The 24,842-nt window shown below is 45.2% G+C and overlaps 2 protein-coding genes across 5 annotated transcripts; one reads left to right on the top strand and one right to left on the bottom strand.

The window, feature by feature from the left end:
* Nucleotides 1-238: 238 nt before the first annotated feature.
* zbtb10 (zinc finger and BTB domain containing 10) lies at nucleotides 239-16,664 on the bottom strand. Its single transcript, XM_089023175.1, has 5 exons — nucleotides 15,575-16,664; nucleotides 5,733-6,729; nucleotides 3,567-3,623; nucleotides 1,749-1,924; nucleotides 239-1,081 (listed from the first exon to the last, which is right to left on the bottom strand). Exons 1-5 carry the CDS (start codon nucleotides 16,211-16,213, stop codon nucleotides 743-745), a joined length of 2,208 nt encoding a protein of 735 aa, XP_088879301.1. The 5' UTR covers nucleotides 16,214-16,664; the 3' UTR covers nucleotides 239-742.
* Nucleotides 16,665-17,984: 1,320 nt separating this feature from the next.
* Nucleotides 17,985-23,465, top strand: tpd52 (tumor protein D52). 4 transcript variants are annotated; one of them, XM_089023177.1, is made up of 7 exons: nucleotides 17,985-18,165; nucleotides 20,708-20,829; nucleotides 20,906-21,054; nucleotides 21,127-21,228; nucleotides 22,142-22,183; nucleotides 22,779-22,812; nucleotides 22,929-23,465. In XM_089023177.1, the coding sequence occupies exons 1-7, from the start codon at nucleotides 18,147-18,149 to the stop codon at nucleotides 23,037-23,039; spliced, it is 579 nt and encodes a 192-aa protein (XP_088879303.1). In that variant the 5' UTR covers nucleotides 17,985-18,146; the 3' UTR covers nucleotides 23,040-23,465. The 4 variants fall into 4 exon arrangements, with proteins under 4 accessions (XP_088879303.1, XP_088879302.1, XP_088879304.1 ...); XM_089023176.1 differs by having other exon boundaries at nucleotides 17,986-18,165; nucleotides 22,779-22,827; XM_089023180.1 differs by lacking the exon at nucleotides 17,985-18,165 and adding an exon at nucleotides 20,270-20,653 and having other exon boundaries at nucleotides 20,719-20,829; nucleotides 22,779-22,827.
* The last annotated feature ends 1,377 nt before the right edge of the window (nucleotides 23,466-24,842 follow it).

Raw genomic sequence — 24,842 nt, forward strand, 5'->3', positions numbered from 1 at the left:
CTAGCCCTCCCCCAAAACTGATTAATTCATATAATCTTTCTCTGTTGAGGATGAATAATAATCATCATCATAATTAAATCTGTGTAAGCTCTCAGTCGTACAGGAGTGGTCCATCGATGAAAAGGTTTCTTCAGCCGTCATCTGGACTTCTTTCAAGGTGTCGGACGTTTCGCTTCTTATCCAAAAAGCTTCGTCAGCGAACTAAGGTCTTACCGGTAGTATCGCCCCTATATATATATATATATATATATATAGCCCTATTGTCCAGACACGGCGGTGCCGGACACTGCTATGATAGGTCCCTGTTCTCAGGTTGGGGGGAGCAGAGGACTACTCCCTGCGGCTCCACTGATTGTTCCTATTGTCCTGACTAACGACTGGCCTGATTGCCCCCCCGACCTGAGAGCAGGGACCTTTCATAGCAGCGTCTGGACCGTAGGGCTATATATAAATAGGGCCGATACTACCGGTAAGACTTGAGTTCGCTGAAAAAGCATCTTGGATAGGAAGCGAAACGTCCGACACCTTCAAAGAAGTACAGATGACGGCTAAAGAAACCTTTTCACCGATAATTAAATCTATACATGGCGGTCTTGCCACGCAACCAAAGCTTTTTTTTGTTGTTGTTGTCAAACTCGCATATTTAAGCAACCTCAAGGTTTCGATAGCACTTTTGGAGTTGATTGTTTTCCAGCTTACATATATTATTAAAAACAGAAGATATCAAGAAAAAACCTTGAGGCTAGAACTCCTTGTCCTGCGGAGGGGTGGCGGCGGGGGCGGGGCCAGAGGCGGCCCCGCGACCCCAGGTGACCCGGTCGCGGTCCGCCGAATCGTTGTCGGCCTCCAGCAGGTCGTCGCCGTCGTCGCCTTCAAAGTCGTCGTCCCGGGGGAACTCCATGGCCTCCATGGCCTCCAGGCCTTCCAGGCCCTCCAGGCCCTCCTGGCCAGCCTGGTGCGAGTCGGCGCAGTCCACGCACACGCCGTAGCGCCGCGAGCCGTGTCGGATGCCCACGCTGGCGGCTAGCATGAAGATCTTCTTGCACACCATGCACTTGTACTTCTTGTCCTTCTTGTGCACCTGCCGAGGCGGGGACGGACGGACGCCTTTCAAAACTCTCAAGGTCACTTTACAGTCACAGGATACGTTTTTCTGTGGGCGAGCAGCGGCAGCCACATGCGCCAGCATTCACTCAACCCGGAAGTAACCCAAATAGATAGAAAGCAAGCTAGCTAGATGATAGATAGCGAATACTACTACTACTACTACTACTACTACTACTAATAATAATAATAATAATAACCCATTTCATTTTTAAGCGCCTTTCAAAACTCTCAAGGTCACTTTACAGTCACAGGATAAGTTTTTCTGTGGGTGAGCAGCGGCAGCCACACGTGGCAGCATTCACTCAACCCAGAAGTAACTCAAATAGATAGAAAGCAAGCTAGCTTGATAGATAGCTAATAATAGATAGCTAATAAAAATAATAATTATTATAATAATAATAGCAATTATACTACTAATAATAATAAGAATTATTATTATTATAATCATCATCATCCATTTCATTTCTAGGCGCCTTTCAAAACTCTCAAGGTCACTTTACAGTCATAGGATACATTTTTCTGTGGGTGAGCAGCGGCAGCCACACGCGCCAGCATTCACTCAACCCGGAAGTAACCCAAATAGATAGAAAGCAAGCTAGCTAGATGACGAACTAGTTGCGGTGGATTTTGAATGTACTGACCAAGGAATGTCTCTTGACGTGTTCCCGGCGGGTGAAGAGCTTGCCGCAGATGTCACAGCTGAAGGAGCGAACGCCCGAGTGGATCACCAGGTGCCTCTTGAGGGTGCGCCGGTGCTTGGCGATGTAGTTGCAGTGCGGACATTTTAGCTTGTTGACGGCTAGTAGCGACGACTCACCTAGTCGTTAAAAAGAAACAAAAAATAGATATATCAGCTCATTTCCAACGGAGCTCGGGCGCCATCTTGTGCTACATTGGAATCCAGACGCCTCAAAATGAGACAGAAGGACTTCTTTAATCGTTTGCAAACATGTATGCTTTCCTCTTCAGAACTATTTGAATCCTATTCATAACTGGATGAGTAACAAGAAAGAATCTTCTCCCAATCTGAAGCCATTGTTTTCATTCTAGATTCTATTGTTAGTGATGTTTTAGGACCCCTGAAAGCAGTTTCTAAGTGGACCTTGTTTGAGCCTCTCGTGGCACTGCTAATTAGCTTAGCTACAGCAATTTGGTTCGGTGTTTCGAAGACAAAGAACGTTCACCGACGCTCAGATAAATTTCAGCAGAGCGGCCAACGGTTATTGAATTTAAATGTGACCATTTTTGGCGCCGCCTGCTGACCAGGTTGTTGCTAGCTAGGTTGTAGCTTCTCGCTACGAAGCTAGCGGGTTTCAAGTAAGTAATATTTCAAGGAATCGTCACCATTATCTAGAAACTGCTTGGAACAAATGAGAAGGACGGCAGCTGCTTTGTGCTTCCGTGGTGCTAGCCCGCCACCCTCGGACGCTAACGAGCTCGCGCCGACAGATGGTTTTGAGCGTAAATTAGTAGCCTATTGATTTTGAAAGCGCTTCAAAAATGGAGCACGTTGGGGGGAGGGGAAGTGAAGAGTCACGGCCTTTTGTTTGAACTCACAACAGTGTTGTCGTCAAGGCAGGTTGCTAAGGGCGTCGGGGGGGTTCAAGGTTCGGGGATGAATCCCTTGTTACCTGCGTGTGCACGTGGGAGTGCGCATGTGTGTTTGGGTACGCGCACTTTTTATATTTGTGTTCCTTTCAGAGGTGCACCTTTTCCTTCATTTGACACCCGATTTTGCATATAACCACACTGTTGCCATGGTGATGACACGCTTCCAGCCCAACCTCCACCCGGTTGCCGTATCGTATTATAATAATAATAATAATAATAATAATACATTTCATTTATAAGTTCCTTTCAAAAATTTCTTGGACACTTTACAGTTACAGGATATTTTTTCTGTGGGTGAGCAGCGGCAGCCACACGCGCCAGCCTGGAAGTAACAAAGTAAAAAAAAAACTAAAACGCAAATAATATGAAGGGTTTTTGCTGTTTTACAACCTAGTTATGTTCGATGAATGGCTCTGATTGCCCCATTCGCCCTAGTATCACCTCATTAGCATGAGTAGGCCTATGTGGTAACGACCTAAGAAGTCTGTTGTAAGCACAGAACATTTAAGAGTGATGTCATCGTGAAGTGCAAATATTTATATGCATTTTGGAATTTAGCAGGAAAAATTACTACCTCAAAAAAAAATACATTTGCTGCCAGTTTTTACTGTTACGAATTTCTTTCTTAATTTAATTGTATTATTTATTGCACCAACTGGCACTCGTAACCTGATAGATGTATTGATTGATGCCTTTTGACACCGTTCTGATCCTTATTGAGAGCATTTGTTTTGTCATTTTTTTAGATTTTAGACTTTGATGCGGCCTCCATTCAAATAATCCAGCGGTCAGATTTCGGGAGGGGAAAAAAAGGCATGCGAGGGCGTGTGCACATCATTGCCGCTTACCATTTTCCCAAGACTCCCCTGGCTGGATGATGCTGTACTGGATCTGATTGGCCAGTTCTGGGGAAAAGGGGGCGGGGTTCGGGGATTTGAGGAGAGACAAAAACAAGACAGAAAAAAAAGGTCAGGCTTTGCTTACAAGAAAAACGCACACACGCACAGCTAGCGAGCTTTCTCTCACTCTCGCTAGCTAGCTTTCTCTCGCTAGCTAGCTTCCTCCCTCTCACTCTCGCTAGCTAGCTTTCTCTCACTCTCGCTAGCTAGCTTTCTCTCTCTCTCGCTAGCTAGCTTTCTCTCACTCCCGCTAGCTAGCTTTCTCTCACTCTCGCTAGCTAGCTTCCTCCCTCTCTCGCTGATTGAGCAGCTCAAAATGTTAAAATCTCAATGGTTTCGTCTTCCTTCGAAGAAACGCCTCCATTTTGTTCTTTTTAATCACAAGAAATTTCCTCTGGACGTTGCCTCCCAACGACTCCATTCTGAGAGTGCAGACGAGGTAGATTAGCATCATCGAAATTCCCACCAAATCAATTGCATTTGTGCGTTTGTGCGTTTGCGGCCACGGCGCGGAAGCCATGTGACGCGCCCAAAACAAAACGCCCCACTGTGTGGCGCCTAATTAGCCGTAGCCGCCCGAACTGCGAGGAGAAGACGATCCGTTTTGCTGATCAGGATCATCAAAAGCGTGCACATTTGCTTCCCGCGCGGCGGCCAACATGTCCATGCGCACCCTTGGGTGCAGGCCATTAAGCGCGCCGCCGCCGCCCCGCACCCCCCTTTTCTCTCCCATAAGGCATCACTTGTGGAGCGCATTAGAGGAGCTAAGAGCATTGCAGCACATTTACGTGGGGGGGGGGGGGACCCCGCCTCCCCTCTAACCCCCCCCCCCCACGCTTTCTTCATTATCCTGCATTAGGGAGGGAAGCAAATGTTGGGGGGAGGAAAGGAAAATAAAAAACAAAAAACGAACGCCCCGTACTTCCGTCACGGTGGAGGAGCGGCGCTTTAATGGCCGGAGGAGAGAGATTAGGCCCTATGAGAGAGGGCGACGGGACGGGGGGCGGGGATTAAAAGGTTATTCCGGGATGAAATCAACGTGTATGTTTGGGACACAAAAAGGATTTTCAAAATGGAAGTTTCATGCCCATTTATTTATTTTATTGTGGAAGGAAGGAAGGAAGGGGTGAGAGTGTGTGGCCAAAGGTGCCCACAAAGCAGCCGTTAACGTGGGGAAATCCTCCTCCCATAACCCCCCCCCCCCCTCGGCTTGGGAGCGATTAGCGGGTTGGTTGGGGAGGGGGGGGGATCATCGGGAGGGAATGGCGAGCCAGGTTGAGCCTGCTTGATGGAACGCGCACGCGCAGCCTCGATTGGGGGGGGGGGGGGGGGGGGCGACCACGACCACACTGGGCTTACGAATGTTTGACGCACAGTAACAGGAAAAAAAAGCCCGTTTTTATACATGCACACATTCACACGTGCAAAACACCCAATAAATACATACATAAATAAAAATAATAAATACATCAAAATAATAAATACAGTGATACCTTGGCTTACGAACTTAATTGGTTCCCAGACAGAGTGTGTAAGGCTTAAAGTGTGTATCCCAAAAAATAATTTCCCATAGGAAACCATTAAAATGAGAATAATCCGTTCCCAGGTCCCCATAAAACATAATTTTCGACGAAACAAGCCTTAAAACTACACAAAATAGACCTTATTTTATGTATAATATATGTGCTACGGTATTGTAATTAAAGAAATAAACTGTACAGTATAATAAAGTTGGTTTATTGACCTTTGTGATGGTCGCTGAACGTAGCCTTCCTTCTTCTTTCACCATCTTGAGGAATGATCCCTTGTCTCTGCCATCATTTTACCTAGTTCTTCATCAATTGTGATCTGTTTAGCTGGGTTGATAGCTGTTTGCATCAAGTGCACAGATGGCTTGTGCGGGTTATTTGTGGAGCCTGATTGATGGGATATTTTAACCTTACAGTCTACACTCTGTTTCGCATTCATGGCAAGAGCATTGAATGTTTATGTAGTCCTAAAACTCCATATTGTGGAGCTCTTGGAATTCAAGTGACAATGACAATAACCCTGGCGCTGGAGTGGACACATTTTTGCACACGTCTGGCGGTGAATGAGTGAAACAATGCGTCTTACCGGCGTTTTCCGAGAGCGCCGAGAAGTCCTCTCGGGGGTAGGAGGCGGACGGCTGGACGAACATGCCCTCGTCGAAGCCCTCCTCGGGTTCCGGCGGGAAATTGTAGACGAACCTCCGCGTGGCGGCCTGCTTTTTCCGCCGCCCGCTGCCGGCAGCGGCGTCGGGAGCCTCGCGTTTAATGGCGGCCGCCGCGCCGGGTTCGTTCCAGACGAAAACCTGCGAGCGGGATTCGGCGTTGTTGTTGTTGTTGTTGTTGTCGGCCGAGTCGGAGGAGTTGTCGTTGCGGTGGCTCCAGCTGCCCGGAGGAGCGCCGGGGGGACCGGCCCCCAGCGAGGTCACCTCCACGTCGCTGGACTCTTCCTTGACCCTCCCGCCGCGGCCGTCCTCGCCGTCCTCCTTGCCGCTGGCTTGGATGGAGAGCTTGGAGAGGATGCTGGTGGCCCAAAAGTTGCCGGGCTTCCGATGGGCGTGACCCCGCGCTCTCTCCTTGGTCAGCGTCTGCCGCTTGTTGTAGTCCACCACCACCGAGTCGGGCGCTTCCTGCTTGATGCTGATGTTGAGCGCGTCTTTGATGAAGGTCCGGCACGACTGGACCACCTCGGTCATCTGCAGGTAGCTGGCCACCGACATGACCTCGATGGCGTTCTGGCTGGTGAGCAACAAGTTGCCCGAGTAGAGGAAGTCCAGGATGACGGAAAAACCCTGCACGGCGGCCACGTCCAAGTGCGTGACGGTGGCCCGCTCCTGAGCTTCGCTTTGCGCGAGACAGTAGAGGGTCTTGAAATAGCGGCTGCCCGCCACCAGGATGTTCTTGTGGGCGCGGAAGACCTGGCCCGACACCACGATGTTGACGTCGCACAGGATGCCGCTCTTGCGTTGCTTGTCCAGCTCTTGCAGCAGTTGGTAGCAGTACGAGTTCTCGTTGGCTTTGTTGCGGTAGTCGTCCTCGGAGGAGTTGGTGGACGGGCTGGCGTTGTCCGAGGGTCTGCCCGATTCCTTGGTCCAGAGAGACAACAAACAAACGGGCGGTCAAAGACGAGGCTTGAACTGCGTCATGTCAAAAATTGGTACGCCGCAATATTTAGAAGTGGGCTCAAAACACCCCATACATTTTCAGGAGTACAAGTGAAAAAAATGGCAAAAAGTCCCCCCAAAAAATTTTAGGACCCCAGCCTGCACCATTATTTTTGCAGATGCAGATCTGATCCCAAAAATACAGCTAGCTAGCTCGCTATTTATCTAGCTATGTATCTTGATCTAGCTCACTATGTATCTTTATCTAGCTAGCTATTATCTATATATCTAGCTAGCCATTATCTATACCGTATATCTATCTAGTTAGTTATTATAATAACAAAACATTTTATTTATACGAGTCTTTCAAAACTCTCCAGGTCACTTTACAGTCACAGACAAGCATGGGTGCTATAATAAATAAAATCACAAATAGAATACTATAAATAAAATACAGTTATAAATAGCTAATAGCATCTAGCTACATAGCTAGCCAGACAGATAATAGCCAGCTAATAGCTAATAGATAGCAAATAGTTAGCCAGCCAAATAGCCAGATAGATAGCTAGATAAATAAAAAGAAGTGGAGAGGAAAAACATTGTAAGAATAAAGTAAAGAGAAAAGAAAATCGATCGATCCATCATATAGCTTGCTAGCTATTATCTGTCTAGCTACGTAGCTAGGTATTATTTATTGAGCTAGTCAGCTATTATCTATCTATCTAGCTCGCTAGCAAAATGAATAGATTGATAGATACATAAATAGATAGATAGATAGACAAATAAATAACACATTGTGGAAACTGATGACTCCCATTTTTCTTTTGGCTGTCCCTTAAAAAGCCGTGCAGACGGACAACAGGGGTGCTGCTGGTGCTGGAGGGAAGATAATACGCAGACTCGCTTGTAGAAGGGGAGCAACGTCTCGTCTCTGCAAGTTTGCCAAAGGACATTTGAAGTACAAGGTGTACAAAATAAAAGGACACTTTGTGTGCTTATCCAAAATAGGACATTTTCCTGGCAGGAACCTCATCTTTACTAAACAGCGTGGTGTCGACAAACGCCCCGAGGGGTTCCTGACACGCCTGCTGGCAGGTTGGAAGGGGGCTGTGGACAACAAACCGGTCCATCAGGCTTCCAAAAGGGGAGCGGGGATACAAATGAGGTACAATGGAGGGATGGGCCGTCACGGGAGCACCGCAAGACATTGTCGGCTTGTTGCTTCCGAGCAAAATCGAGAGCAAACTTTGTTGAATCAAAATGGCCATGGAGAGCTTGCCCCAAAAATCACCTCACCAAACACATTTTTGGAAAACTGTACGCAGCTCTGTGAAAAACGGTGATACGTTGGACAGACCCCCCCCGACAAAAAACCAACATATCGTCTGTTCGTGTTACTTCCGGGTTCAGTGAACGCTGGCGCGTGTGCCTGCCGCTGCTCACTCGCAGAAAAACATCTAACAGTGACTGTTAAGTGACCTTGAGAGTTTTGAAAGGCGCTTAAAAATGGAATGTATTATTATTACCTTGGGACCTTGGCTTACAAACTTAATTGGTTCCCAGACAGAGTGTGTGAGGCGAAAAGTGTGTTTCCCAAAAATTAATTTCCCATAGGAAACCATTAAAATGAGAATAATGCGTTCCCGGGTCCACATCAAACATACTTTCCTACTTTCTAATTTTCTAAGCCTTAAAACTACACAAAATATACCTTATTTTATGTATAATAAATGCGTGATAGTATTATGATTAAAGAAATAAACTGTACAGTACAATAAAGTCATTTTATCTCTGCGATAATTTTAGCTAGTTCCTCATCAATTGTGATCTGTTTAGCTGGGTTGATAGCTTTTTGCATCAAGTGTACAGATGACTTGTGCGGGTTATTTGTGGAGCCTGATTGATGGGATATTTTAACCTTCCAGTCTACATTCTGCTTTTGAATTTTCAAAGTTGAAACGAGTCTAAATTTCACTGTTTTCTAACCTTTTTTTATGTTTTTTTTCACTTTTGGTTTTTGGTTTAAAACTCTGTCACCTCCCTTTCATGTGTGTGTTTCCTCTCACTCTCTCTGTCTCTTTAATGTTTAACGCCCCCCTACCACTGCTGCGTTCTTGACCAATCACGTGGCTTTAACCGAAGACTGGGGGTGGGGAATAGAGGACAAAAACAGTGGCCACCATTTTCTTGTTAGGAGAACGAGCTCGTTCGCGAACGACACATCACACTCATTGCGGCAGCTCCGTGTGTCTCCCGAAAAATAGTTCGTATGCCAAGGTAAAAGTTTCATACATGTAACGTTCGTAAACCGAAAAGTTCGTAAGCCAAGGGCTTCGCAAACCGAGGTCTCACTGTATGTTGTGTGAGACACCCCCCCCCCCCCCCCGCTCACCCCCTCTGGGCTGCACTGTAGATGCGGCCTCCCCATCTAATGGTGGCCTCTTTGTAGAGTGAAACAAAGAGAAGACCTGGAGGAGGGCTGTCCAAGGATGCGCGATGGCGAAGGGAGCTGGCGGACAACCCCTATAATAGCGTAAACCTCCTCCCCCCCCCCCAATTTACTCCCCCACCAGCCCTTTTCACGAGCCAAAAAGCCAACCCGGTACCGAGCAACTCGGACGCGTTGCGCAACGCATGGAAGACGTCCTCATGACTATTTTTTTCATGCGGAGCGGAGGCAAACAAATTGCACAGCAGATGTCCTAATCCAGAATAATTCACATGGCTCTGGCGTTTCTGCCACCGCCCTCGTAAACACGCAGAAAGTGAGCTGCAACCTCCTCCCCCTTGCACAGCTGGGGTTTCAGCCGATGAAATCCATTTCTCAGAGGCCCCCACTCGCTGCACAGCAGCCTGGCCGGGCACGCAGGATGCCATAGAAGGGGGAGGAGAGGAGGGGGGGGGGCATTCATCATCCAGCTGGAGGGAGGGGAGAGAGAGAGAGAGAGAGAGAGAGAGAGAGAGAGAGAGAGAGAGAGAGAGAGAGAGAGAGCAGGCAATAGGATGCAAGGGATGTGGAGAGAGCCAACGCGGGCACGCTTCAGCAAGCCGAACGCCACGCCAGCCACAAGGGCTGAAAAGGAGGCTGATAATGGCGGAAAAGTTACAAAGGCCACACGAGAGAAAATGCGGAGCAGCGCAAGAGGCCACTTGGAAAGAAGGAAAGAAGGAAGAAGGAAGAAGGAAGAAGCCAAAGTTGACGGGTCACCCCATTTTCCGCGGCCTTTCACAATGGCCCGCGTTCTCCCCGAGGCTGATTGCCCACTCACTGTGGGGCCTTTTGTGAAATCACTTCTTCTTCAGAGCGCACGGGACGGAGCCAGGGGGTGCGCCGAGACCACTCGGACGCATCGGACTCAAATTCAACATGGCAACGCAATCAGAGTTGTTGTTTTTTTTTTTTGCCATCCCATCATCAACATGGCTAAAATATAAAACGAAAACACCCAAAGAGCTGCTTTAGCCCACTACTCACATTTCCTGACACACACACACACACAAATATGAGATTAGCTTCGAACATTATTCCCTAGGCCACGCCCATTAAGGGAACACACTGAACGCACAGTGACGAAGGTTCGTAAAGTAATCGCGATAGGCTGGAACACCAACAAATGTCAATCAAAAGCAAAAGCGTCTCCTGGCTGGTATCTGGCTATTAGCTATTTATTAGCTGGCTATCTATTAGCTATTTATTAGCTATCCATTAGCTGGCTAGATAGCTGTTAGCTCTCTAGCTGGCCGGCTGTCGGCTATCTGGCTATCTATTTGCTATTTATTAGCTATCCATTAGCTGGCTAGCTAGCTGTTAGCTGGCTGGCTGTAGGTTGTCTAGCTATCTATTAGCTATTTATTAGCTATCTGGCTAGCTGTTAGCTGCCTAGCTAACTGGGTGTAAGTTGTCTAGCTGGCGGCTATCTGGTAGCTATTTATTAGCTATCCATCAGCTAGATGGCTAGCTATTAGCTGTCTCTCTGGCTCGCTGTAAGCTGTCTAGCTATCTATTAGCTATTTATTCATTATCCATTAGCTGGCTAGCTAGCTTTATATCTATTTGAGTTAGTTCGGGGCTGAGTGACCTCTGGTGCATGTGGCAGCCACTGCTCACCCACAGAAAAACTTTTTCCTGTGACTGTAAAGTAACCTTGAATGTTGAAAGGCGCTTAGAAATGAAATGTATTATTATTATTATTAATAAAAGCAAGTAAGCCCCACCCACTCCAATGTCCATCGGATGTGCGGCAAACAAGACACGCCCTGAAATGTAATCCGGCGGTGTTGTGGTCGCACGCAGATATCAAAGAGCCCCCTTCAAGAAGCCCACCCTGGACTTCATCCAGCCTCACGGCAACACCCCCTGTGCCCCCCCCCCCCCCCCCAAAAAAAAGCCGTCTGGTCTCATCAACTAAGCCGCCCCCAGATAGCAGAACAATACAGCTGTGTGCATTTGGCCCAAGGTGTGGGAGGTGTGGCTCAACAATGGCGCGCCAGAGACATAGACGAGGGGGAGTTAAGGGGGCGCTAATTCAACAAGAATTCTCCCTCTGGCGGCAGTCCGCCCCGTTTTGATGATCTGTGCCCCCCCCCCCCCCCCCCCCCCCAAATAAAGATCCCGTCCAACGTTGTATCTTGTCTCGGACTGCAAACGGGGAAAAAGGGGGTGTGGCTTGTCTTTGTCAAAGGTACAATAAAGAGGTGAAATGACCCCACGGTTTCGGGGATCGCGTCACATTGGCCGATCTTTGACTCAATCAGAGGGGCGGGGCTACCACACCGCAAAGGAGGGCTACATTGTTCCACCTCTGACGGCCAGACTAAACTTTGCTTTTTTTTTGGGGTGGGGGGGTGGTAAAGTGAGGTTTCCCAACTAGGTGGAAAAATCAAACCCCCCACCAGTCACTCCTGCTTTAACTCATTCAGTGCTATTCATATTTGGGAAATTGAAAATATGACGTACAGCGCCATTCCCAAATTAGTTTGGGTTTTGTTTTTTCTTGGTCGGGTGCTAATAAAGTTCTGGTCTTGTTTTTTTTTTTTTTTTTTTTTTTTTGCCCTACCACAAGTGGCAGCATTTCCCTTTTTTTCATGTTCACGCTTTGTTCCAGCTTCAGTTGTTGTTAAAGGACAACCGACGTCTCCGGACAAGTTGTGTCCATAATTTGTAAAAACACTTCAAATGACTTCCACTGAATGGATATTACAAAGATTCCAGCGCATGTCGCTAAATTTTTCCTTTTAAGACTTGCGGTGGATATTCAGAAAGTCTTGTTTTCGAGTTGATGACGATGCCTGACGTGACATCACGTCAGGAACGCCCCTGACCGAGAAAGCGTCACACAATGCATTTTGGGTACTTCGTTTGGTCTGAAAACTTTGTGTTGATCCGTGTCGTTGGCGAAATCAGAAGGAAAACACATAAATAACGCCATGGTGAATCGTTGTGTGTTGCACCAAGACTACTATTTGATAGTAGTTGACACAAATTCCCAGCAGACAAATCAGCCCATTTCCAACGGAGCATGGGCGCCATCTTGAGCATTTTCTGGGACGCTACATTGGAGTCCTGACAGTTCGGATTGATACGGAAGGGCTTCTTTAATCGATTGCAAACATTTATGCTTTCCTCTTCGGAACTATTTGAATCATATTCATAACTGGACGAGTAACAACAAAGAACCTTCTCCGAATCTGAAGCCATTGTTTTGATTCTCGAGCAAGGCAAGACGTCCTTGCGTGATGTCACGAACAAGGGGGCGGGACCGAAATTCACCATCTCCGAGGTCCTTTTGAAGTAATTTTGGGACACTTTGTCATTTTTATTGCGGTTTTGCATTTGATTAAAAATATCATCCTGCGTGTTTTGGCTATTTTAGATGCTATCAAACGTTTTTGTGATGTCAGTTAGGAAACAAAAAAATGGTGTCGGTTGTCTTTTAATGGCTCTTCAGTAACCGGGTTGCTAAATGGCAATATAGGAAGCGTTTTGTTGTTGCTTTTTTTAACACAGTGCAACTTTTTGGTGCAGGATACCTCTAAAAATATCTCTTTCATCACATTTTTACCTTTCTGGACATATTTTGATCAACTCTGAATAAAATCCACACACAAGAGGGGCAATTGCATAGACAGCCCCTGTAACAGACAGCCCTCTCAGCTGCCCTACATCCTGGCGGCTAATCAAGTTAGCGTCCCATCCCAACGCTTTTCCCACTTCCGACAGGCTTCTTGCAACAAAAAAAAAGCGTTTACACGAGCGCTTTACAAGGATAGGAGGATACAGCGTATGTGCTGGGGTTCTCGTTGCCGGGGGAGAATCTGTGGCAAAGACCCCCCCGGCCCCCTCTTAGCCCCCTTTTAATCCACTAGCAGCAGCGCTCTCCTTCCCAATTAGACGTGTGTACACGTTAGTGGATCACTTTAAGTCATTCTGATTAGTGATTGCGTGTGGCGAAGGAAGGGGAAGGAAACTAAATGCGGTCGTCCAATCCTCTTGCGAGTCAAACGGGCCTCCAAGTCGGTCGCTCGGCACCGCAAAAAAACGCTCTTTGACACCCGACTGGGATGGCCCGTCACGTCGACCAAACACTCCCTGGTTTTATGGCGTTTGAGAACACTGTGTAAATGTTGGTGTCATAAATAATAATATAAAAAAAAACGCACCACACAGTCTTTACAGGTAAATATTTCGGGGTGATTTCAACATGGCTGAACAACAATATACACCCCGAAAAGACACAAAAGTCAACAACAACATAACGTGTCATGGGGGCGGAGATGGTAGATGGAATTTTAATGTTTTTGGGTTGCGTTGTCTGTGGTCTATTCAAATTAGGTCTCATCTTAATAAAAATAATCATACATGTCATTTATAAGTGCCTTTCAAAATTCTCAAGGTCACTTTACAGTCACAGGTTATTTTTTGCTGGGCGTGAGCAGCGGCAGCCACACGCGCCAGCATTCACTCAACCCAGAAGTAACTCAAATAGATAGGAAGCTAGCTAGCCACCTAGCTAATAGATAGCTAGCTAGATAGATATCTAGATAGCTAATAGATAGCTAGCTAGATACTACTACGATGACGACGAATAATAATAATAATATCTATATAATTCCGGGTCTATAGTAGTCCCGGAATTATTGAACCAACTTCCAAAATATGCAAATAACACGTTTGACAATCCAAAACCTTGATAATCACAAAGCCCAACGTTTTTGTTTCTCACAATTTTGTCCAAAATGCAACTAAAAGCCAATGTGTGTGTCACCAAAAAATATTAGCATTTTGTGACATTATTGTACCAAAAATGCATCAAACTAACCCAAAAATACGTATTATAACAGGCAACCACGAGACTCAACTCTGTATTCAAAACTTGTATTTCACCCTCGTCCCACCCGCACATTTTTATTTATTTATTTTTTGCTTGGGTCCGGTATAGATTTTGGATGGATGTACGAGGTGGGGGTACGAGGGGGAGGGTCATTCTGGCACAACGCCTCTAATTTATCTCCCCAAGGGGAGGAGGGGGGAAGGTTGTGTAAAAGCACCAGAGGTCACCAGGGAGCACGAGCCTTGAGAGGGCCCACCGGGTGGGGCGGGGGGTTGTTGGTGCGCGGCTCCCCATGTCATTTTGACCTCTGGCGAGATAGTAATCAAGACAGATGCTGATGCAACCAAAAAAAAAAAAAAGAGTAAAGAAAGCAGCTTATATACAGTACCAAATGAATCAAACTGCTGAAATTTCATACAGGGGGTACAAACATTCAAGGGTCATTTTTTTGAAGAGATGGGTGAGCTAGGTTGTTTCTCAATTCCAAACATTTATCAGGAAGATGCTAAATAGCCTAATAAAATAGTTTAAACATATCTACCATGCATGTTTAACTAACATTTTAGTAGCATAAATACAAATCGTTAGTGCGAAACAAAGTATATTGAAATTACTGCATGATTAACAATTCCCCCAATCACATAAAAATATTACATATGTAAAAAAACGTTTATTTGGTATTTTAAAGTAATTCATATTATAGATTTCTTCTTGTATGTATTTTATTTTACTTTGTTTTTTCTTTTCCAACCCCCACTGAATGTTGCTGCAAATTTCTCATTTGTGCGACAAATAAAGGTTTTCGTATTCATTTGTAAGTTAAATGGTAAACAACAAATGCATTTATTTTTACAAAACATTTCTAAATAATATATTCACTTGCAGACTATTTAATAAAATACGCACAATCAATAAACAAAGCTAATGAGATGAACGACAAACAAATTCAACCACCATTTATGAAGATGGATATAAAAAAACACGTTTCCGACAGCGATTTTTAAGGGAATGCGGCAGAAAAGACTTCAAGCTTGTTCTCTTGGCCAGATCAACTGTTGATCAAAGGGCCTAAATGGGACCGCGGACCACATGTAGCCTAACCCTAGCCTTGAACAACTACTTTTTGTTTTTGCTCCGACTTAGGCGAGAAAAAAAAGCACAGAGGCATCACCAAAACGTATAGTTGAACTCGACAGCCAGTTAAATTTCACGATATTCAGAAAATGTTCCAACCCGGACTCCTGACGTCCAGTCCCGGCGTACACAAGCAGCTAGCAGCAAGCTAAAAGCTAGCTCCGAGGCTAATTATCCGCAAAGCGAACGCAAGGGGGGGGATTCGACAAGCTCTTTTACACGAAAAATGTGAAAGAATGTGAGAAAGTATCACTCATATATGTGACAATATCGCAATTAAAGTGCTTTTAGGGTGTTTTGAAAGCGTCCCGGGTTGGTTTTGACAGCGGCGCGGGGCCGCGGGTTGCGACCGAAGCGGGTACCTGTTTGCTGGGGTCATTCCTGCCGTGCTCGGAGGACAGGTGATGTCGGAGGAGCAGGGCCCGCTTGTAGCTGCGGCTGCCCTTGGCGAGCTCGTCGCCGCTGCGGGCGGCTGCTTGGCGGCACCACGAGCACGACATGAGCCCCGTCTGCTGGCAGAAGCGGAGCCACGGGAACTCGCGGAGCCACGAAGCGTGGAAAAGCGAGTGCTTCTGGAGGAGCGTCTGCGGTCTCATTTCCACGCCGCATTTCCTGGGTCCCGCCTCGGCGCTCCCCGACTCCGCCAAGTCTTCGCCGCCCGCTTCCTTGTAGCCGTTCGCCGCCGACTCGGCGTCTCCGCCGCGGCTCCCGGCCGCCCCGGCCGCCCCCTCGGCGTCCTCTTCCTCCTCGGCGTCGAGCTCCGCGCTGTCGCTCACCGAGCCGGCGCCCTCCCGTCGCTTCCGCGTTGGTCCCGTCGCTCCCAGGTCCCCGTCGTCGTCTTGGTCCGGTCGGTTGCCGTTAAAATGTCGATCCTGGCAGGCCGGGGCCTCCCAGCTGTTCCCGTTCCCCGCGCCGCCGCCACCGCCGCCTCCGGACCCCGTTAGCCCGGCTAGTCCACCGCCTCGGAACGCCAGCGACCTGCGGTTCCTCTCGCCGGACATTTTCTTGCGCTTATGACAAATGTCTCACCAGGATCCCCCCCGCCACGGCAAAACGTTCCCTTTTCCCTCACGTCTCCTAGTTGTCTCCCAGCCGCCGTCGTCGCTCGTCGTTTTTCGGTCGCGGGGCCCCCCCCCGGTGCGAGTTTGTAGCTTATGCGGAAATAAGTGCCCCTTTCAAGCGCATAATGCCATTTTCAGGGTTCTGGCTGAGTCCGCGCAGGCCCCGCAGAGGTCGAATGGCAACGACTTTCCTCCCCACAATGCACCTCGACTGGTGGTGGTGGTGGAGAAGGGGGAGGACAAACGGGTGGGGGCCGCCTGGAAGAGGGCGAGATGGGGGTGCTGTGGAGCGCCAATGGGGGCTTTTGTGTGTGCAAGGCTGCACCCATTTTCCGCATGCTTCTCATATCTTTCCGTCTCTCGCGCTCGCGTTTGTTTTGGTGTTTTTTTATTTCGTTATCTCTTTAACGCTCCCAAGCAGCGCCGCAAGCACAGAAAGGCACTTTTTCAACAGCCCCGTTGGAGGGGGGGGGGGATCACAAGATCACGTGACTTTACGCTCTTCCGACCGATGAAAACTGTTGCTTAAACCGATACATACATTCAATAAAAAATCCAACATCCCTTGATGGATCAAACTATTTCCCAATTAACTGCAACTCCAACAAAGCGCTTTCGAGGACATCGAACACAAAATAACAGCAATAGAACAGGACACACAACCGTAAACATTGCAAAAAGTAATCCAACGTACACCTTCTTGGAAAGGGTTGGAAATGAAAGAGAAACTAAATGAGCTACTGCATTCAATATTACACAATTTACGTTTTTAAATTTGTTTTGATGAATTTTTATTGCTCCTGAATTAAAAACGTGGAAATACACGATACAAAATCAGGTTTATGGTTTAATTAAAATGGATTTACTGTATATTTGATTGTTTATTTGATTGTTTATACAAAAGTATAAAAGATTCAGAATGTATATTTAATATAATCTTATAAGAGACAATTGATTCACTGTGGCGACCCTGGAAAGGAAAAGACGAAAGGGAAAGAGGGCTCTTATTCCAATCAATAACATACTTTATTTCGGTAAATCTATTTCATATTGAATTTTGACATTTAAAAGTAGTTTTTTTTGTATATTTTTCTCTTTAAAAAAATATGTGCATACTGCTTAATTCTTTCCTTAACATTTTGTTGTACTGTATTTCCGACTTAATCTACTATCTTTGTGACTGCTTTATTTCCTGTGTATGATAGCTGTCCATGTTAAGTGCTTTGTTACAGCTTTAGCTGTTGTTAAAGCGCTATTGTATTGTTATGAAAGTGTGATCAAATTATAATTAAAAAAATATAGATATTTCAGCAACACTCCTTATTTTAATGCAATGTGTCAGTCAACATAATCAAATATGGTGTTTTGGTTTATTCCGAAATATTTGAAATTATGTTTAATGATGACTTATTGTTGACGTTAAATATCATGGGGTGCAAAAATGTATGAGAATGATTTTTTTAGAACACTTTTTTGTGAGCGGAATATTTCACCAGCGATGTTATTTTATTAACCAAATAAAAAAACTAAATAAATGAATCGTTAAAAATAATTCCTGCACGTTTGACAGAAACACGTCACCTGAATGAGTCGTTTAGTGCGCATGCGCAATATTGACAGCGTCACTTTGACACCCACGTGCTCAACTCTGTTTACACTTGTACGCGGTGACGTCAGACGCAGGCTCCGCCTCCCACGCCGTGAATGGCAGCCACTCAGCGACCAGAGGCAGAGAGCAGGAAGAGAAGGAGGAGAAGAAGAGAAGAACAACAAGAAGAAAAAGAGCTTCGATTTGAACGCTTCAAAAGGGTGTCGCGACTGGACCGAACTGCAACTTTCCTGCATTGTACCGAATCCACGTTTCGACCCGTTCATGGATGACAACGAGAAAGGTAAATCCTTGCTTCTGAATGTCTTGCACGAAGCTTTGGCTTGCTGTCGCTTTTTTTTTTTAAAAACAAACAAAGAAGAAAAAGGCGGAAACGGAAACTCCAGGCACGCAAACGATCTGTTTTCGCCACAACCCGAATGCCTCATTGCGGACTAAAGAAAACATTCACTTGCGTATTTGTGCAATAAAACGGAAGTGAACTTGTCCGTGGAACTCATTTGGCGTTACGAACCAGTTCAAATTAATTAAATAAACAAATAAAATAATTAAAAAAAACCACCAAATGATTGTTTTAAACGCAGCATATCCGGGTTAGTGAACCAATTTGTGATAAGCGTTTAATCTTTACGTGGCCAAACGGGCTCGAGTGCGCATGTCAGTAAGTAAAAGCAGGAAGTGAAGTCAGCACAAGCGTGTCATGTACATTTTATCTCCAAGTACACAGCACGATAGTGCTTTTTCTGTTTGACTCGCCGTATGTAGACTATTTTCAGACGCTTCGTTTTTGTTATTTAGACCACCGTGTTGAGGGTTTTCAAACAATTATTATTTTTGCTTTCAGAACGCTACGTGAACTGCTGAGTTGATTGTTTTGTATTTTGGCACTCGGCGTTTACCATCTGGCGTCTTTCTCAGTAAACTGCGTGTTGGATGTTTTGTATTTTAGAACAGAGGTCACCGGTACCGGTCCGTGGGTCATTTGGTACCGGGCCGCGCAGAAAGAATAAATCATTTACATAATATCCGTTTTATTTATTATCTGAGTCCGAACTAATGCTTTATTTTGAAAAATTACCAGATCACATCCGTCTGACTTACTCTTGACGCTTGTCTAGGTCACGTGATACATACCGCTAAAATTAGCCCACCGTAAGCTAGCAAAATGAGTAAAAAAATATATAATTAATATTTATCCGCTGGTCCGTGAAAAATATTGTCTGACATTAAACCGGTCCGTGGCGCAAAAAATGTTTGGGACCACTGTTTTAGAACACTTTTATTCTAGTGTTTTAAGTAGGGTGTACATAGAGTACCTGGTATTTGCAGTATCTTGTGTTTTAGTATACTGCATTTTGAGTGTTTGTGTACCTTAATATTTATAATTTGGTACACTTAACATGATGTAGTGTGTGCGATTTAGTACTCAATATGTGTATTTTAACACATATTAGTGTATTTTGTTAGCAACCCGTGATGGGAACTAGTTTTGTGTGGTGTAACTGCGCTTTAAGAACACATCAAATTTAAAGTGTAACACTTGAATAACCCCAAGAGATCTTTTTGCATTATATTTGAAGAAATGGCCTTCTGGGGTCAAACATCACTTCCAAAATACGTCATATTGACCCCTCGGTCGACCTCACCCCTCGTCCCGTGATTTTGCTTTCCAGGCCCATCATGTGACGCACTGTGCGGCAAATATTAGGCTAATTGGTTTGATGCCGCGACCCATCAGGGCGCTCAAACGGACGCTTGTTCCCGTTTGGTCCGAGTTGACGTAAAACCGACAATGTCCGCGTTCACAGAGAAATATTGGAGCAAAAATACAAATAAAAGGACTCAAACTAAACTGTAGCCTTGTTTTGGGGAGCTGAAATTGTTCTGAAATCAAACATGCTCGGCTTTTTGACGTTACTTGACATCATAAACTCATTCGCTGCCATTCCTGAATTGTTTTGGGAGTTGAAAAGTGTGACAAAAAGTACATCTGACCAGTTTTGGAAGATGATAATAATAATAATAATAATACATTTGATTTTAAGGACCTTTCAAAACTCTCAAGGTCACTTTACAGTCAGTTTTTTTCTGTGGTTGAGCAGCGGCAGCCACTGTTCACTCAACCCGGAATAACTCAAATAGATCCAAAGCTAGCTAGATAGTTAATAGATAGCTAGTGAGATATTTAATAGCTAGCTAGCTAGCCAGATAGATAGCTAATAGACAGCAAATAGATAGCCAGCTAGGTAGCAAGCCAGATAGCTAGCTAATAGACAGCAAATATACATAATAACATTTGACTGCACAGAAAAAAATTGAATGAAATGTCTTGTCTGCGAGACAAATAAAGGTTTGCTTTTTTTAATTATTATAAGCACAGAAGCCCCCCCGCCCCCAACTCCAACTGACGTGAATAAAAGATGGCCGGATTAGCGCCAGGCGGGTTGTAATCTGGGACAGGGCAGATTACACTCTTCACTTGGCTCACGTGACGCCTCCAACGGGATTCGCGGGAAGAAGAAGGGTCACGCGCTAACGCTAACGCCGCCGGCGTCCACACCGACCAGCGTTTTTTGCTAGCGAATCGCTTCGGCGGGCGCGCAGATAACGCCATGGAGGAGTACCGCTCGCCCTTTGATTTTGAGCAAGGCATCAATGCTAGCTACCTCTACCTGTCGCCCGCTTTTAGCGACACGCCGCCGTCCTCGCCGGCGCTCCCCGGCGGAGGTAAACGAGGACAACTCGTATTGACTCCATCGCTTGAACTCACCGTCAGATGATCATTGGTGAACATCGTACGTGTTTTGGTTGACACCCCCTTGTAGGATCGCGGCAGCCGCTAGCCGAGGTTGGAGAAGACGCGGCGGCCATGAGCGTAGGACCTCCGTCGCCGACACCCGCCATGACGGAGGAGGAACGACAGGAACTGCAAGCCGAGTTGTTCAGGGTTAGCCCTTGTTTCATCGCCGCCGTCGACGGTTTTCCAAGATTCAGATCCAAGAATTGAACGTGCGTGGGCGCAGGTGGAGGATGAGGTCCAAACGCTGTCTCAGGTTCTGGCGGTGAAGGAGCGACAGTTGGCAGACATCAAGAGGAAGTTGGGGGTGACGCCATTCAATGAGCTCAAGCACAACTTCAACAAAACCTGGCAGGAGGTCACCACGTCTGCGGCGTACGTCCCGCAACCCCCTCGGTCGTCTTTGACGCTTGAAAACGGCGCTTGAGCGGCTTTTGCTCTCCGCAGGTACAAAAGGACATCGGAGACGTTGTCGCACGCCAGCCTGAAGGCCACGACGGCTTTTTCCAACATGAGCTCCGTCCTCAGCCGCAAGCTGGAAGACGTCAGGTGAGCTAACGCGCTAACGGACAAACGTCGCTCGCTCGCTCACTCCTGTTGTTAAAAAATAAAATCATAGTAATAACTAGAAATATGAAGGCAGATAGGAACAACAAAAACAGCAGGTTGACGTGTGACCGAGTTGATTCAGATGATTCTCTGGGTCCGTTTGGTGCTGCTGTTTTGGTTAGCAACAGGGTTAGATGAATGGGGGTGTCTTATGCAATCATTACACGTGCACAATATCTTCCTTCCTTCCTTATTTATTTGTTCTAATTATTTATGTATTTGTTTTAACTAGTTTTTTTATCTCATGCTTGTCTGTTTATGTATTTATTTCCTCATTTTTTTCATTAATTCATGTATTTATTTATTTGATCTATCGATGTATTTATTTATGTTTCAACCAACCTGCGACAAGACTCTCACTAATTGATTTGGGCTTAATCCAAACAGTAAGAACCTGCCAAGGCCGAATCTTGGCTACTATCACCCCCCCCCCATCCCAATCGCCAACAGCCCCCCCCCCCCAAACGAGCTAATCCAACTTCTCGGCTGTCATCCTTCTTCCGTGGATTAGCGACGCGCAAACAAGATTAGCAGGCGCCTCAAAGCTGATGATGACTCTGAAATACAACCACATGCAAACTGCTTGCCGGCTCGGGGGGCGGCGGCTGTGGGGGGGGGGGGGGCGCGGGGCTGCTGTGGGTGGTTTTGTGATGACACGTGTGGCGGTCGGGGGTGGGGGAGGGGCTGCTTGGAATGACACCACCCTGTAAAAATACTCAACACGCTCATTGACAATAGCTGTTAATAGGATGTAGCCGTGGAGTAAAAGTGTGCCGACTGGCGTTGTGATATGAGCACTAATGCCCCTTCGCCCCCCCCCCCCCCCACTCTTCTTTTTAACGCTGCCGACTAGCATGCGCTCTTTGCGGCACTCGGCTAGTATGCCTGTTATGAGGTAAGAAGGACGCCGTCATGTGATGTTGTCCTGCACGCTACTTTAAAAAAACATCTTTCCATTCCGTTTTACCCAAAAACATTAATTATATATACAATTAAGTGTCCTTGAGAATTTTGAAAGGCTGGCCAGCTATCTAGCTAGCTATCTATTAGCTATATGGCTATCTAGCTAGCTATCGATTAGCTATATGGCTATCTATCTAGCTATCTATTAGCTATATGGCTATCTAGCTGGCTGGCTACCTATCTAGCTAGCTAGCTATTAGCTATCTATTGGCTAGTTACCTAGCTTTCTATCTATTTGAGTGACTTCTGGGTTGAGTGAACGGTGGCGCATGTGGCTGCGGCTGCTCACCCACAGAAAAACATCCACAGAAAGGCGCTTATAAATTAAATATTATTATTATACAAGAAACTTTTTTTTTTACCCTGGGAGAAATTGTATGATTCATATTGCCAACATAGTGATATCCTATTTTCCTCAAAATATATATTAGAAAATCAGTTTTGCATGTTATTTTCTGCAATAGTTTTCAAAGCAAAAATTTAAATTGCAATCCCTGATGGCCTATTTTTTTTCTTTTTTCTCCAAGGAAAACTCCGACATTCAAGTCATTTGAGGAGAAGGTGGGAACATGGAAGGTACAATAAAAAAAAAAATATATATATATATATTTATGTATATAAATAAAACCGACAGCGCTAACGACATGTCAATCAATATCAAATTTCTCCCGGTTCAGAACAAGATGAGCTCATCGGAAATGGATGCCAACGAGCAGATGAACGTTCCCGACGACGCAGAGGCTCAACACCAGGACACGCCCACCAACCTCGACGCACCCTTGCACTGACCTCGTGACCCAACCCTTGACCTTTGAACCTCCCACTTAAGTCACTCCTCTACAAGTGTCCGCAACTCGCCTTCATTAAAACCGCCAACCGCCATCTTGACATTGCTTATTTGGGCCACACCCTCACCTCGGCTTAACTAACTTAACTTTTATTGTTCTTATTTTCGGGGCCAAATCAGCTTTATTGATCACAATTTAAAACACTCACGCATGTCTAAGCATTATAAGGAGTGAAGCAGAAGTGAATATTGGTTAAAGTTACTTTGTTACTCACCCATACAGAGTGAAAAGATCCACTTCTTGTTTCCCAGAGACATTGCCTGCCTTTCAAAATAAAACACTCTTTCCTCAGTGCGCTTAGATATTTTTAATACAAGTCACTCATGGATTTTGTTGGAAAAAAAATAAAAATATTAAACCGCTCAACACTTGTTATTTATTTATTAAACTCAAACCAGAAAAAAACTATTAAAATGTACTTTTATGATTATAGTACAGAAATGACCTATTTTAAGGATAAAAAAAAGGTTCTATCGATATTATAAACAAAATTCAAATATGTACAGTACTGTTCCATTTTAAGACTATAATCATTAATGTGAAGGAATATATAACGTGTAATTGTATATAAATATATCCGTCTGATTTTTATATTTTATTTTATACATACCGTACTGTATTTTTGAGAAAATTGGATATTTGCTGCAGTTCACAATTTAAACACGAGAGGGAAGCAAAGAATAGAAATAGCATCATTCAGAAATAACATTTGTTGGACGACGTCATCAGGCAAAAAATACAAATAGGTGCTTCTTCAATTAAAATGACGGCACAGGTTCAAATTAGGTCTTTTGTTATTTAAATAAAAGTTACAATCATTATCAAGCACTTACTAATGACAAACAAGAAATGTGCACGCTTACCAGTTGCAGGCACCGCGTCGCAAACTTGTCTTGCACTCTAATGGGGGTGTGAAGAAAATACATTTGTCACTTAAAAGACATTTTTAGCGTCCAAGAACCTTTCGAGATTAGTTCTCGACTTGTTTTGCGACTCGAAACGGATTCGTATGGTGTTAAAAGCTAATAAAAATTAAAATAACAGACCTGGAGAGGGCAGATTGACGCACACACACACCACTGAGGAAACATACTTCCTATTTCCTGTGACGTCGTCAGACTCAGCCAGGTGTCGACTGAAGTGTCTAATGAGGAACAGTTCGAAGTTATTAAATCTCTTATTTATTTTATGTCGTTAAATTAATGAATTATGTTTCGGACATATTCCAGCAAAATTATTGTTCGATTAACCTAAGAAATCCAAATTATTTATGTGAAAAAAACAATACATCCAATGCATCTATATCCGAAATTGACAACCATAGACTTGTGGCTTTGTCTATTTCCTAGAGACTGTGATATTGAATAACCACATATGAAGGAATGGTCTATTTACGGCATATGATGATAAAACTGAATAATAATTACAAATAAGTGTAGTTTAATCTTATTCCTGGACTTAACTACAGTATGTTGACAATCGATGACTGTGACATTGGCAAAATGGCAGATAAACTGTGTTCTGCTTTGTTTCCTGGTGGGAGAAAACAAGGTATGATCTATTTCCTGGATCCAACATCTTTTGTGTACGTATAAAAAACACTTGACACCAAATTTAACAATCAGCTGCCAGAAAAGGAACCCAACTTGTTTAATTTTGTTAAAATCCCCACAGTTGTGACGTTACACAGATAAAAAAAAAAAAAAAATCCTCAAAAAAAAGTACAAACAGCAACAACAGCAC

Source organism: Hippocampus bargibanti, linkage group LG20 (assembly GCF_051943395.1).
Source record: "Hippocampus bargibanti isolate YZ-2025 linkage group LG20, ASM5194339v1, whole genome shotgun sequence".
In the NCBI taxonomy this organism is placed as follows: domain Eukaryota; kingdom Metazoa; phylum Chordata; class Actinopteri; order Syngnathiformes; family Syngnathidae; genus Hippocampus; species Hippocampus bargibanti.

Bases quoted from the DNA above. Each gene is read 5' to 3' on its own strand.
- tpd52 (XM_089023180.1), top strand. From the start codon at position 20,495: ATGGAGGAGTACCGCTCGCCCTTTGATTTTGAGCAAGGCATCAATGCT. The intron at 20,654-20,718 runs GTCAGATGATCA...GGATCGCGGCAG, and splicing joins CTCCATCGCTTGAACTCACC to CCGCTAGCCGAGGTTGGAGA. The intron at 21,229-22,141 runs GTGAGCTAACGC...GCTGCCGACTAG, and splicing joins CGCAAGCTGGAAGACGTCAG to CATGCGCTCTTTGCGGCACT.
- zbtb10 (XM_089023175.1), bottom strand. From the start codon at position 16,213: ATGTCCGGCGAGAGGAACCGCAGGTCGCTGGCGTTCCGAGGCGGTGGA. The intron at 6,730-15,574 runs GTACCCGCTTCG...CTCTGGACCAAG, and splicing joins GGAATGACCCCAGCAAACAG to GAATCGGGCAGACCCTCGGA. The intron at 1,925-3,566 runs GTAAGCGGCAAT...TTTAACGACTAG, and splicing joins AGGGGAGTCTTGGGAAAATG to GTGAGTCGTCGCTACTAGCC.